Genomic DNA, 14648 nt, shown 5'->3' with positions numbered 1-14648 from the left:
TAATGTCAGTGTACCTGTTAAATCACCATCTAAAACAGAATATCCCTATTGAACACTCAGGCACCAATCCTAAGATAGGGATGCTTTTCTTTAAAGAGCACGAGTACTTTTTGAAGATGGGGGCAATAAGAGTATTGTAAGAGAGCCGAAACCGGTTTGGCTCAGTGGATAGAGCGTCGGCCTGCGGACTGAAAGGTCCCAGGTTCGATTCCGGTCAAGGGCATGTACCTTGGTTGCGGGCACATCCCCAGTAGGGGGTGTGCAGGAGGCAGCTGATCGATGTTTCTCTCTCATCGATGTTTCTAACTCTCTATCCCTCTCCCTTCCTCTCTGTAAAAAATCAATAATATATATATATATATATATATATATATATATATATATATATATATATATATATTTCCAGCAATATGATGGAACCAGACATTCTGAATAAATTTCCCAACATAAAATACATTTTATACTGGACTAAACATGAAAAACATTTTTAAGTGAATTACTGATGTGGTAATAAATTAAGGGAGATCCTTAGAGGCCAAAAACAAAACAAAAGCAGAAAATTAAAGATATAATCAGGTGTGGAATCCAGTGGTGGTCCAAAGAACATCTCTGGATCCCTAGTTACCTAGAGTGTTTAACAACAGAGTATATATTCTTCTCAAGTTCACATGGAACATTCTTCAGGAAGGACCATGTGCTAGGCCACAAAATAAGCTTCAAAAAGTTTAAAAGGATTAAAATCAAACAAAGTATGTTATCCAACTACATGAAATGAAATTTGAAATTAGTAACAAAAAGAAATGTCAGGAATTCACAAATATGTGGAAATAAAACAACAAACTTCTAAATAAGCAATGGGTCAAACAAACAAACCCAAAACCCACAAAAGGTATTAGAATACTTTGAGATGAATAAAAATGAAGAAACAATATACCAAAACCTATGGGATATAGCTAACATAGTACTTAAGGAATTTATAGCTATAAATGCCCATATTTTAAAAAATATCTCAAATCAATAACCTAAGTTTTTACCTGAAGACACTGGAAAAGGACAAAATGAACCAAAACAAGTATTTAGAAGGAAATAGATTAATGTGTAAATTAATGATGTGGGAGAATACAAAAACAATAGACAACATCAACAAAGCCAAAAGTTGATTCTTTATGAACAAAATTGGCAAACTTGCAGCTAGACTGACCAAGAAAAAAAAAGATTCAAATCATTAAAATCAGTAATGAAAGAGGGGGCATTATTATTAACATTACATACCCATAGTTAACATCATACTTAACAGTGACTCAATGCTTTTCCCCTAAGATCAAGAACATGACAAAGATCTCTTTCTCTCAGTACTTCCATTCAATATTGTACAGGAGGGCAATTTGGAGGGGGAAAAATATAGGAATAAGAAAAACTATCTCTATATGCAAATGACATGATCTTATATATAGAAAATTCCAAGAAAATCACTAAAACCTATTAGAACTAATAAGCTGATAAGGAGGCATAACTCAATTCTATACAATTTGAAAAGCCCACTTATGCTAGCATATAAAAGAACATACCTAGGAATAAATTTAACAAATAAAATAGAGAATTAATATTCTGAAAACTACCCAACATTGTTGAAATTAAAGATGACGTTAAATGGAAATATATCGTATTTTCATGTATCAGAACACTTAATATTGTTAAAATGGCAATGCTTCTCATGTTGCATATTGATATACAGTTAAGAACAACCCCCATAAAATTCCAGCTGGCTTCTTTGCGGTAACCGAGGTTAACCCTAAAATTTCACAGATTGCCCTGGCCGGTGTGGCTCACTTGCTCGGAGGTTTTCTAGTACACCAAAAGGTGGCGGATTCGACTCGGGCACATACCCAGGTTACGGGTTCAATCCCCAGTGTAGGTGCATGCAGGAGACAGCGATCGATATTTCTCTCTTTCCCTTACTCTCTCTAAAAATAAATATATAATCATAAGTTTGGCTTTTATTCAGTAAGAAATAAAGAGCCACTAAAATCTGAAAATGTACACATTAGTAGCTTTTTTAAAATAATAAAATGAAGTAATGCAGCATTTAGAAATATAAAAGACTACCCTTTAAAGGTTGAAATTTTAAATTAACAACAAATCAAAGCAGAAATGAAGTTGCCCTGCACCAAGGGAAAAAAAGGTCTCCAGGCCTATAACACTTGACTAGCTTCAATAGCTATATAACACACAGCTTCAAAGAAGTTTCTGGTTTTAGGGTGTATGGCAAAAAATTTACAAACAGTCCTATTTAATGACCAACTTCTGTATTTATTCCTTCTTTTGACAGTCACAGGTTTCTAGATCTACTCAACATCTCATTTTTCCACAAACCAGTAAAATTTCTAATCAGTATCAGAGAAGCATAAGCAAGGCTAAAACATTATTTAAGGTAAAAATTCTGGGTTTTTTGGAAAGGACAGATTCTCAAAGACTCTTGCCTTTTCTCTAACAATGTCCTATAATAAAAAAGTTATAAGGATTAGTTTAACTTCTGCAATTCTAGGAAATATTATCTAAGTCCTCTGACTTGGGCTCCCCAATCTAGTAATCTATAATTTAGGAAATGTCACCACCATTTAACCAGTTGCCCAAACCAGAAATGTGATCAGTATATTAAATTTCCACTTTAATTTCACCTCATTGAAAGGCCTTTTCAAATTCCCCCTTCTTAATTTGTTTCAAATTTTCCTTAATACTTCACCCCATTCCTAACCCCCACCTAAGGGCCACACAGCTAAATATGGCAGAATTGGGATTTGATTAAATTTCTGCCTCTATAGGGACTCTCTCAGGCTCACATAATACACTTTCATGGTTTTTAACTCCCAAATTGTGTCTCTAGCTCAGATCTTTTCAAATATCTCAAAATTAGAAATCCAATCACCTGCTAGAAACATCCCCTGAATATTCCATAGGCATCCCAATCTCAAAATATCCAAAAATTCAATTTATCATCTTTCCCATCCAACTTGTTACATATCATCTATTCTCTGGTAGAAAATTGAACATCAATCTCTCTCTCTCAATATCCAAGTACTCAAATCCTTTCTCTATTTTTCATTCTAACAAACCCTCACCTAAACTCACTTTAACAACCAATATCCAAACTTCATAATGTGATCAATGAAGCCTTTGATGATCTGGTCATTGCCTACCTTTCCTGTCTTATTGCCTTGTACTCAGTCCTTCAATCATAAAAACTGCTTCTAGTTTTTTAATGCACTAGGTTGCTTCTCATCAATCTTTCTTTTTTTTTTTCATGTACTCTCTATGCCTAGATGGCTGCCTTTCCAACCTCAGGGGTACATGCAGGTCTCCACCCATGAAAGAAAAAGTAAATCTAAGTACACTGAATTCTACTGGTTTTAAAATCTAAGAATCAACACAATGAGTCTATCTCACAGTAGAGGCTCTTAGGTGTAGGATGCATTTCTAGTCAAACATTCTCCAGTGGAGCTTAAAGGCAGTAGTCATGCATGCTGGACCAAGAAAACAAGCATCCTGGATATTGTTTCTTTAAACCACAACTTCTGATTTCTAACTATTTTCAGTTCTTAAGTACCTGTTCTTGAGCATCTTTTCCAAAAGAATGGCTGCCAAAATTCTGCTTGATTTAGCATCCTCCTATGAGTCATCTGGAAGAAGTGACTTGCTGAGATAAGTCTAGGAAGAAAGGGCGAAGAAGCCATGTAGGTGACCTACAGTAAAGTGCTGTTACTAGGAGCAGGCAGGGAGACCACAAAGTCAATCTGATTAAGGGAAATGTTCTTCTGGACACATAATACATCAAAACATTGTTCACTTTGGAAATCACAACTGTCATCCATACAGTGAATACAAGGAAAGTATAACCAAGTCCAATATCAGGCTTCAGTTCACAAGATATTCAGGGACCCATAGACCAATTAAGTATGAAGAGGGATCGTGTAATAACGCAGGTTTCATATATTAACTTTTATGAGCTCATCACAAGAATCAAAGCTCTCCTGAGAGCTCAAGGGAAAGAAGACTTATCAGTGTATTATACTAATTAAGAAGAGTTTAAAGTTCAACTAAATTAAAATATGGCTCAGCTATTACCTCATCTGCCCTGATGTCTTCTCCATTTATTAAGATCACTAGTGGCCCGGTGCATGAATTAGTGCACTTTGAAAGGAAATTAATTAGAAGGTGGCTGGCAGGGTGGGACTGGGCGAGATAGGCCGGACACACTCTGGAACCAACCTCCCCGGCCAGCCACACCTGGGGCGGTGCCATGGCTCGAAGGGCATCTGCAGAGTGACCCGAGTCCCTCTGGCAGGTGGGGTCCCTTGGCCTGGCCTGCAGGGCCTGTGGGGATTGGGCCAAAACTGGCTCTCTGACATCCCTGAAGGGGTCCAGAGTGCGAGTTGGTGTTTCTGGGCAGCTCCTGTGTTGAGTGTCTGCCCCCTGGTGGTCAGTGTGCGTCATACCTACTGGCCAGTCAGCTGGGTTGCTTCAAAATATATATATATATATATCTGTTCTCCCAGAATTTCTTCTGCTCTTTTATCCTTTTATCTCTCACTATATTTTCCACACTATATTTTAACTTAGCTGCCCAATGTTCTGCCTTTAGCTCAGCAGTCGCCAACCAGTGGTCCCCGGACCACTGGTGGTCTGTGAGGTCCAAAAGGTTGGCGACCGCTGCTCTAGACTGTAACCATCTTGAGGAGTGGTTTTGTCTTTTCATGTTTGCATCCCTAACATATACAAACTGCTATATCTATCAACTTACTGAATGACCAAGTCTTCTTTTTACTTGATTAAACCACCAAAAAATCTAAACCATTGCTATTCAAAGCCCATTAACCATTTGTTTATGATGAGATGGGGAGTATGAACCAGAATGTGTAAAAGAACTGCTTCTTTTTTTGAGTAAGTCTTGCTTTTTAAAAAATGTCTAGCTAAACTAAACTGTGCTTTAGTAATGCAGCTGATTTACATTCTTGCCCCACTTTGATCCAAACACTTTTTAGAAAAAGACATTTTTCATAAAGAAAAGTAAAATGCTGAGAAATAGATGGTTAAAATTAACTTTAGGGTCTTTATCCATCTTTATAAAACACACATATATTTACAGATACCCAAAAAGATATAAAATAAAGGCACCTACTTTTACTGGTAAAAAAATAAAGACACAGGGCACTTAAAAAGTTTTTTAAAAGCCAACACGCATTAAAAAAACCTAATAAATTTTAATTTTTTCCTTTTTTGTAACAGGACAAGTAACAGATTACATCAAACTTCAGAACTTCTCAAATATCTAGTTATTATACACATTCCCATCTGTCTTGCAGGGAGGGATCTTGGTCAGCATAACAGTTTCAGGTAAAATAAGCTGCATAATAGTATATATTACAATAATAAGTGTACAATGTTTACATGAAATATGTTTTAGAAGCAAGATAAAGATGTATCTGCATCAAAATGCTACCTTTTAAAATGCCACAACTATTTTTACATTCACTCTTGCAACAGGTCACAAGATGGGGTCACTAAGCTCAGATAAATCACTATGATGCACATAAAATGGTTATTTTATATATTATATATATTTATATTTTCACACGTTAGCATCTGAGACATAAACTGAGAATTTAAAATTTATTCTCTTCAGATAACAAATCATTTTTATTCTTCATAAACATGGTGCCCACAAAAGCACATAGGTAAGGCACAATAGGGTTTTCTGTTACAGAACAGTGTGCATCATGTTTATTTAACCAGAAAACGTGCATTATCTGTGCAAGTTCATGCTGCAAAACCAACACATATACAATAAAAAACAAAAAGGAAACTGAGCTTTAAACAGAATACAAATTGGTACAACTTCAGCTGTTTCACATATTCATTTGGACTGACAATGATATATCAACAGGTTATTAAAAAAAAAAAAAGAGACAGTTGTGGACATTACAAGTAAACTTTGCTCCACAACTATTTTAATCTGAAATCAAAAACAGTAATAAAGTAACTTTCCTGAAACAAAGTAAATATCGAGGCACAAAGCAATAGTCACTCGTGCATTTACTATATTGCAAACTTTTCATGACCCAAAACTGTAGATATAATTTTTCAGATACACATTTTGCTGAAACAATGTGCCCTGCTTTAAACTTGACATATAACAGGGGAGCTAATATTTTATTAAGTTATAAATAGATTGGGAAAATGACTTAATCCCAATGGTACTATATCGTAGCCCTAGTATTTATAATAAATACAGCTTTTCACAAAATACTTTTCCAATATCTGCCAATTGCTTCTTTATTGCTCACATAAATTTGAAACCATTACAACTGGTATCGAAACTTTCACACAAAATCATACTCAAGACATTTTTATATAAAACCTATAAAAGATATTTGAAACTTGTATCTAATACTTCCAGGGTTTTGGCTGTTTGATCTATGTGATAGTACAGCCATATGTATATATGTGTGTGTATATATACACATACACACATACATATATATATACATTCACACATATATACATATACATATATACACTTTAGATTATGAATAAAATAGGAAGCTTATTTTACTGCTTTAATGCAGACATCCTCACAAAACATGACTACTTTTGCCACCACCAGCAATTATACATATATACAAAAGCCAGTTTAAGTACATGTACATCCAATTATACTTATATGTAACCACTAAATCCAAATTAGTTTTCCCATATTCCAGCTGTAGCAAATGAATCTCTTACAAGCAATAGAAACCTAAGGTTGAATTAGAAAATGAAAAGTTTTACCACATTAGCCTGTAAGGATCTATACAGGTTACTGTATACAAGAATTCACAACATTAGTTCACAGGAAATTATGGAAATACAAGCCTCTTTACCATGCTTTTGTGTGATTATCAAAACACTTTTTGGTGCAAAAATACCACCACCACATCTGAAAATAAGTAATAAAGTCAATGTTCCTCATGCAAAACTTTAAATGCATTGGCTTAAATGAGCTCCAAAAAAACTGAATAAAACAATTATTTACCTACTCAGCATTGCTGCCTCATTGCTAAGTCCCTTTGGAACTTTAAGATTTCTGGAACGTTCAAATAGAGCTGTATTCAATAAAAATATTACATACAAAAAGCATTTAAAAAGGAAGACAGGAAACCAAACTGGAATTTTTCTATTGTAAATAACAGTTCTAGGAGTGGAAGAAAGTCTTTTCAGGAACCTCCTTGAGAATTGGCTAAGCCAGTCCGCAGACGAAGATGAGACATAGAGTTCATATGTTTATTTGATGGCTTCAAGGGAGTGTTGCAAGTAAGAGCGTGGGGAAAGCGATGGTGATATCTATCTAGTCGTAAATATTTTACTGTAACCAATTTCCCTGTTGTAAGATAAAAATAGTATTTTAGATCTGTAAAAATGTGCTTAACAATTTATAGAAAAACTGTGGTAAAAAACATAAACAAAACACAAGTTAACATAATCTAAAATTATTAGTGTAAAAATGCTTAACTTAAAATTCTTTAATTTAAAATCTGGTATACTTTAAATAGTAAGCCATAACTTATCTCTTCAAAATGTTTATAATACTCAAATTTCTTACCATCAAACCAAGAGCCATGCAATGCCTTAAAAGCTTTCCCAGCATATTCTGGAGACAGACATTTAACATATACACAACCCTGCGATATTAAAATAAGAGAGAAAGAACATCTTAGTTTAATAGCAACAAATTCAAAATGTAGAATTCAATAGTAAAAGTTACTTTACCTCACGTGAATTTTTGTCTACTGCAATATGAACAATGCCATCATTATCACTGCATTTTTCTAAAATTGCTTCTTGAATTGCCAAATGCCACTGATCCCCTATTTCCCTAAAAATTAATGAAAACAAAAATCAACAACCATATTCATACTCAGTAAGAAGTCTTTTGTCTCTTAAAACATATATATCCTACTAGAATGGGGATAGTTTAAAAAGGTAGTAGCAAATAAATGCTTGATACTAGTAGGTAGATTTAAAAATATATATATTAGCTTTCAGAAGCTCAGCTCTTTTCTCTTTCCAGTGTAAGAACTAAGAGCTGGGACAAGGAACGATTAGCCCACCATAGAAGAACAAATGTGCTGTCATTTTTATGTTTAAAATCCCATATACCTATAGTCATTTCTTTTTTCTTTCTACACGTGTTAATAATCACTTTAATGAGTTGGGGTGGACTGGTAAACGTTGAATATTATTTTTAATAATATTTTCAAATTCTTAAAACTAAGCAAAATTTTTAGTGAATACAGTAAGTCCTCAATAGGTTCTGTGACTTTTAAGTGAAATGATGTATGACAACCAAATTTATCAGAGGCTAATTAATATAAACAGAAGTTACGTTCCTACACTTCTCATCAATGTTATAAAATGGCATTAAATAAACTGAACAAAGGACCCGCTGTAATGTATTCTGAGCTTCTCTTCTCCAAAATAATTAGAGTAATACAAGACAAAAACAGTCACCTCAATATTAAGAGAGCTTTACGATATCCTGCTGCAACAATGTAAATTAAGATATAGGTTGTGAGGCAGAGGGGAAAGTGGCTACACTTTAAATTGTAATCTTCATCTTAAATAATAAAATACTGGACTGGCAGTGATTTCCTAACCGTTAAGGTATGAGGTAAGATTCCCAACAGAAGGATTACCATCTTGCTAATTATTTCTATCTCTGCAAAATAGAGGCTGTGTATAGTATACTGACAGTGCTTCCCCACATTTCTGATTTTGCTGTCACTTATTTAGAATTTAATCTTATCAACTATTTCTTTTTTTTTTTTTTTTTATCCTCACCTGAGGATATGTTTCTGATTTTCAGAGAGAGAGAAGGGACTCCCATACTTGCTTCAACCGGGGATCAAATCTGCAATATAGGTATGTACCCTGACCAGAAATCGAACCCAAAATATTTTAGTGTACAGGATGACACTCCACCAACTGAGCCACCTGGCCAAGGCTCAACTATTTCTTGAAATAAATGAGTTATTAAATGTAACTTATAGGTATTTTATATGTAATTAATTCCCACTGTGAGGATTAAAACAAACAAAAAAACAGAATGCCATATCATTGAACAGGTAAGCAGTTGCCTCCAGGAAGATTATTATAGCTTATATGTGACATATTATGGATTCTAGGCAAGAACTTTAGACTGTGCTATTCTCTGGATGCATGTGCTTCTATAATTATATACACAGAAACGTTTCTCAACTATTAAATGGACAGAAAAGTTTTTCAAATATTACATGGTTAAAAAGGGTCATGCAAGGGAAGGTATGTAACATCTTTGTAGAGAATTTTTACAAGATTAGAAATTTTAAAATAGCAGATATTTTTACCTCTATTGCACATTGAGGCAAAGAACATTGGCATACATGACTGATACGTTTAATAAAGAGCACTGTTTGTATGGTGTGTGTCATTAATTTGACTCAAGCATTTATCTGCTATGTGAGTAAGATTTATAAAAGCTTTACAAATCATTATACATCTGGGTCTTTTAGCCAAACCTTTGGTTGCAATATAACAAAAAGAGAAGAGAAAAATATAACCTTTCTGTAGTTAGAAATTAAGAAGGAAAAGAGATTTTTCAATTACAGCCATAGCATTATAAGAATATCATTGATTTTTCAGCCAAATATTCCAAATAAAAATTACATATACTCCTGATCATAATACTTACATAACTGGATCAAACATATTTCGAATCTTGAGACACGGCGTCAAACTATTTGGTGGTGAATTTCTTCTATCTAAATGAAATGCTACAAAAAACAAATTAGTTTTACTATTTTCCATTATTCTAATTTATTGAAAAGGTATTCAATCATTCAATTCATTCAAAAATATTCACTGTGTATTTTTACTATGAGGCAGACCCCTGGATGTTAAGGTGAATAAGATAGTAATTGCTCTCACAGAATTTAGTTTAGTGGAGGAGACATGAAAAATAGTGTCACCCAAGAAATAATAATTGTGGTAAAATCTAAGAAAGAACAGTACAGAAAGCTCTCTAGGTAACTTAAGTTTAAGTCTGAAAGTATCAGATATTTCAGCAAGGTAGTGACATTTATGCTGGGACCCAAAGAATAAATAAAAATAGGCCAAGTGAAGAGAGGAGTAGTAAAGCAAGAAGGAGCTTGGTCTAGTCAAGTAACTAAAAGACATCCATTGTGGCTAGAGTGAGGACAAGAGAAAGATAAACCTGAAGAGAGAGATGTCAGATTGTTCAGGACTATGTAGGTCACAAAGTATTTTAGGGATTACCATAAAGAAAGCCACTCAAACATTCTCAGGAGAGGAATGAATAATACAATGAGATCTGTCTTTTAAAGTTACAAATTTTACAAATAGACAGCCATATGGAGAATCACTTAAGTGGAAGCAAAAATGAACACAAGGAGACCAGTTAGGTTATCATAACCCGGCCAGCATGACTCAATGGTTGAGCATCAACCTATGAACCAGGAGGTCATGGGCTCAATTCCCAGTCAGGGCATATGCCCAGGATGTAGGCTCTATTCCCAATGTGGGGTGTACAGGAGGCAGCTGATCAATGATTCTCTCTCATCATTGATATTTCTATCTCCCTCTCCCTCTCCCTTCCTCTCTGAAATTAGTAAAAATATATTTTTAAAAAAGGTTATTTAATTATCTAAAAGTGAAATTATAATAATGTGGATAAGAAAGGACAACAATGAAGATGTAAATAAGTGGATAGAATTGGAACCTATTTTGGATAGATCTGATGTAACTCATTTAAAAACTGCAAGTGGAGGAAGATAAGAGAGATTATGGGTGACTCCTAGATGTGTGTCAGAACCAACTAAGGAAAGGTGTCATTAATCAGAAAGGAAAACCAAAGGAGAGGTCAGTTTGGAGAGAGAAGATACTGAGCTCGTGCACGTGTTGAATTTGTAGTGCCCATCTCCTAGTAGAGAAGTAAGTATATAGCTAGGTATAAGAATCTGAAAACTAAAACAGAATACTAAGTTCAAAATATAAATTTGGAAGTTATTGACATATATGATAAATGAAGTTACAGCAAGAGATCAGCTAGGGAGATAGGTAAAATGAGAAAAGAAGATGGCCTTGATAAACTTAACACCTAAAGGTAGAAATAGAAAAGAAGACTGAAGAAATTGTCAGAGGTAGGAAGAAACCAGAAGAAAATGGCATCCCCAAAGCCAAAAGAAGAAAAGTTTATAGGCAGGCTCAATTGTTAACGGTTCTAAGTAAAATAAGGACAGAGAACAACAACAACAAAAAATCCAGTGGATTTACCAATATAGAAGTTTGAGAGCTGTTTCCTTAGAATGAAGGGGATGTAAAACAGACGCGAGTCAGCTGTAAAATAACTGAGAGGTGAAAAAGTAAAGACTATGAGTAAAGTGTTTAACGCTATTTGGCTGTAAATAGGTTATAGCTATATGACAACATAAGAGTCCAACACTGTGTTACAGATGAGAGAGACTACAGCATGTTTAAATGGTGATGAAAAGATCCAGTAGATGTAGGGATATAAAACAGTAAGGGAAGATACTTGAGAAGACCCCAGATCAAGAAAGTCTGTGAACCTCTAGTACATTAATAGTATATAGGTTCTGTTCTTAGATGATCTTTTAATTGCAGACAATCTGACTTCCTTGAAATTCCAATATTGGCCTGGACCAGAAGGGGAAGAACCAGAGGGAAAAAACACTCACACTACCTTATGCTAGCTTAGACACAAATTTCCACTAGTCAGAAAGTAGTCCCAAAGATGAAATTGATTTTTAAAATAAATGCTTTGTCTAACAGACCTGTAATCACTTCCTGAGCAAAGTAAAGATATAGTAGTTACTGAATGCTACATTATAAATACCTTCTAATAAAGGCTGTTAATTTCAAGCACTACATCTGTCAGAGCGTAAATAGCTCTCTGACTCCCCAGCAGGTATTGTTTGATTTTAAACTGGTGCTTTAAAATACCTTTAGAAATACTAATATTATATAACCATCTAATTTATGAACAGCTACCTTTTAGAAATTGAACTAAAAATTCAATAAGGTCAATTATTTAAAAATACTATTAAATAACAACAGCTTGTAGTGGTAGTGAATTCATTCGACTACTATAATTAACAACCCTTCAGCCATGTATTTTTATAATTAAATCATAGCATTTATAAGGGGAGAAACATTAAGCTTGTTAACACATTAAACTATCTTTTTACATAAACTACCCAAACCCCTAGTATACAGCCAGATTTATACAGCATAACATTTGTTAAGATACATTTAAATGAAAGCAAAACTTATTTTATGTATTAATATTTTTAAAAAGCTATATCAGAGTCACTTAGTTATATTTAAATAGACTATATATTTAATGGCATAAAATTAATACTAAAACTAAATTCTATATTAGAGCCACATGAGGCAAAAGATATACAAGATAGCTCAGTACTTGGCATGTTTAATACACCAAAACTTTGATGAAACATTAATATAAAAAATACTAGGGCCCTGGCTGGTGTGGCTCAGTTGGTTGAGTGTCATCCCATGCACCAAAAGGTCACTGGTTCGATTTCCGGTCAGGGCACATACCCAGGTTGGGGGTTCAATCCCCAGTAAGGGGGTTGCAAGAGGCAACCAATCGATGTTTCTATCTCTCTCTCTCTTCCTTTTTCTCTAACATCAATAAAAAAAATTTTTAATTAAAAAGTAGAACACTTTAAAAATTATATCAATTCATATTATTGTATTACATGAATTGCATGAATTATAGTATTACCACTACTATAACTGACAAAGTTGTATTTTATCACACTTGAACAGTCTTTTCCTAGCTAAAGAAAATGACAAAGTAAAAATAACAGTCTGAGTTTTTAAATCTTAGAGTTTATAGAGCATCCAATTTAACACAAAGTAAATCATACTACTATAAATACGTAAGAACCATATGGATTATTATTTGGGCAAGAAACTGCCTTTAGATTTGTCTTGAAAATCTCACATTTAAAAAACAAGACAAACTATTGTATTTTTTAAATTCCCATGAACAAAATAATGGCCTTTTCTAGAACCTCAAAGGCATACATAAGTACTAATTGCTAGCTCTATGAAGAAATCAGGCTAAGACTCCACACCTATTATAACTAGGCATTAAGGTAATCAGATCTGACTGGCTTTGAATTGTTTCTACTGTCAAAGGGCCCTTCTGCATGCACCTTTTAAAACAAATAGTTTAGCCCTAGCTGGTTTGGCTCAGTGGATAGAGCATCAGTCTGTGGACTGAAGGGTACCGGGTTTGATTCTAGGTCAAGGGCACATGCCCAGGTTGTGGGCTTGTTTCCCAATAGGGTGCGTGCAGGAGGCAGCCAATCAATGATTCTCTCTCATCATTGATGTTTCTATCTCCCTTTCCCTTCCTCTCTGAAATCAATAAAAATATATTTAAGAAAAAAACAAAAAAAAATACCCCCAAATAGTTTATTGTTTAGTGCCATCTTTGGCAATGTCAAAGCTTCCTATTTATGCCATGATTATATTAAGCTTATTATTCAAACTCTTTAACAGTGGAAATTAGAAAAATGGGATCTTATTGTAATTTCAAAATAATTTACTGATCTTTCCCATAAAAGCTATGCTTAGCAAACATTGATAAATGTGCTTTTATCCAACAAGGTTAAAGGAAACTCAACTCACTACTGGTCCTGAAATGCAAATTAAACTAACCATAAGATATAATTTTTCCACTAACCATTAAGATACAAAAAATTCAAGTGAGGTAACAGGTATCACTAGTAGAGGGTGGGTTACATGAGACAACCAATTAGCAAATACAAGCATAAATTTGGGTTACATAAGACAATCTGGTGCATGAAATTCCTATATACTTACATGTACACGCTTTTGTAACTATGCAAGCATTAAAAAAAATATATAGAGAGAGATGCTCAGAAAAGCTACTTGGCATGGGGGATATGCAGGCAAATAAAAATTGGAAAAAGGAGCAATTAAAAACTTATGATTCCATTTAATATGTCATATATATAGCATTATATATGTAAAACATATATACATACCGTATTTTCCGACGTATAAGATAACTGGGCGTATAAGATTTTCCTGGGTTAAAAAATCGTCTTACACGCCGGAAAATACGGTATATATATGTCTCTGTGTGTGTGTGTGTGTGTGTGTGTGTGTGTGTGTACACACCGTATTTTCCAGCGTGTAAGACGACTTTTTAACTCAGGAAAATCGTATACGCCCAGTCGTCTTATACGCCGGAAAATACGGTATATAAAGCATATGTGTCTTATCTGCATAAAAAATTAGAGGGAAATGCAATTAAATCTTTAATAACTAAGTTGCTTTATTAAGTAAAAAAGGAAAAAAATTAAAGTAATGTATATAGTATTCTATTACAGAAAAGACAAATCGTTTAAGTTTTTATAAGCCAGGAGAAAATGGAAGGACTACTATTTTAAACTAGTGGCCTGGTGCACGAAATTTGTGCACGGAGTGGGGGGGTTCCCTCAGCCCAGCCTGTACCCTCTCCAATCGGGAACCCCTTGGGG

At 34.2% G+C, this 14648-nt stretch overlaps 1 protein-coding gene across 1 annotated transcript in view; it reads right to left on the bottom strand.

The window, feature by feature from the left end:
- Positions 1-3191: 3191 nt before the first annotated feature.
- Positions 3192-14648, bottom strand: part of LEMD3 (LEM domain containing 3) — a 71900-nt gene continuing 60443 nt past the window's right edge. The window contains exons 10-13 of the mRNA XM_079775007.1: positions 9764-9845; positions 7804-7909; positions 7637-7715; positions 3192-7414 (exon numbers count right to left, since the gene is read on the bottom strand). Of these exons, the coding sequence (XP_079631133.1) occupies positions 7251-7414; positions 7637-7715; positions 7804-7909; positions 9764-9845 (431 nt within the window). The 3' untranslated portion in view covers positions 3192-7250. The remainder of the gene's footprint in view (positions 7415-7636; positions 7716-7803; positions 7910-9763; positions 9846-14648) is intronic.

The sequence above is a fragment of the Cnephaeus nilssonii genome (assembly GCF_951640355.1).
Source record: "Cnephaeus nilssonii genome assembly, chromosome: 6".
Classification (NCBI taxonomy): Eukaryota; Metazoa; Chordata; class Mammalia; order Chiroptera; family Vespertilionidae; genus Cnephaeus; species Cnephaeus nilssonii.
The sequence above is the reverse complement of the archived record's forward strand: the minus strand, read 5'-3'. Positions and strand labels throughout refer to the sequence as shown.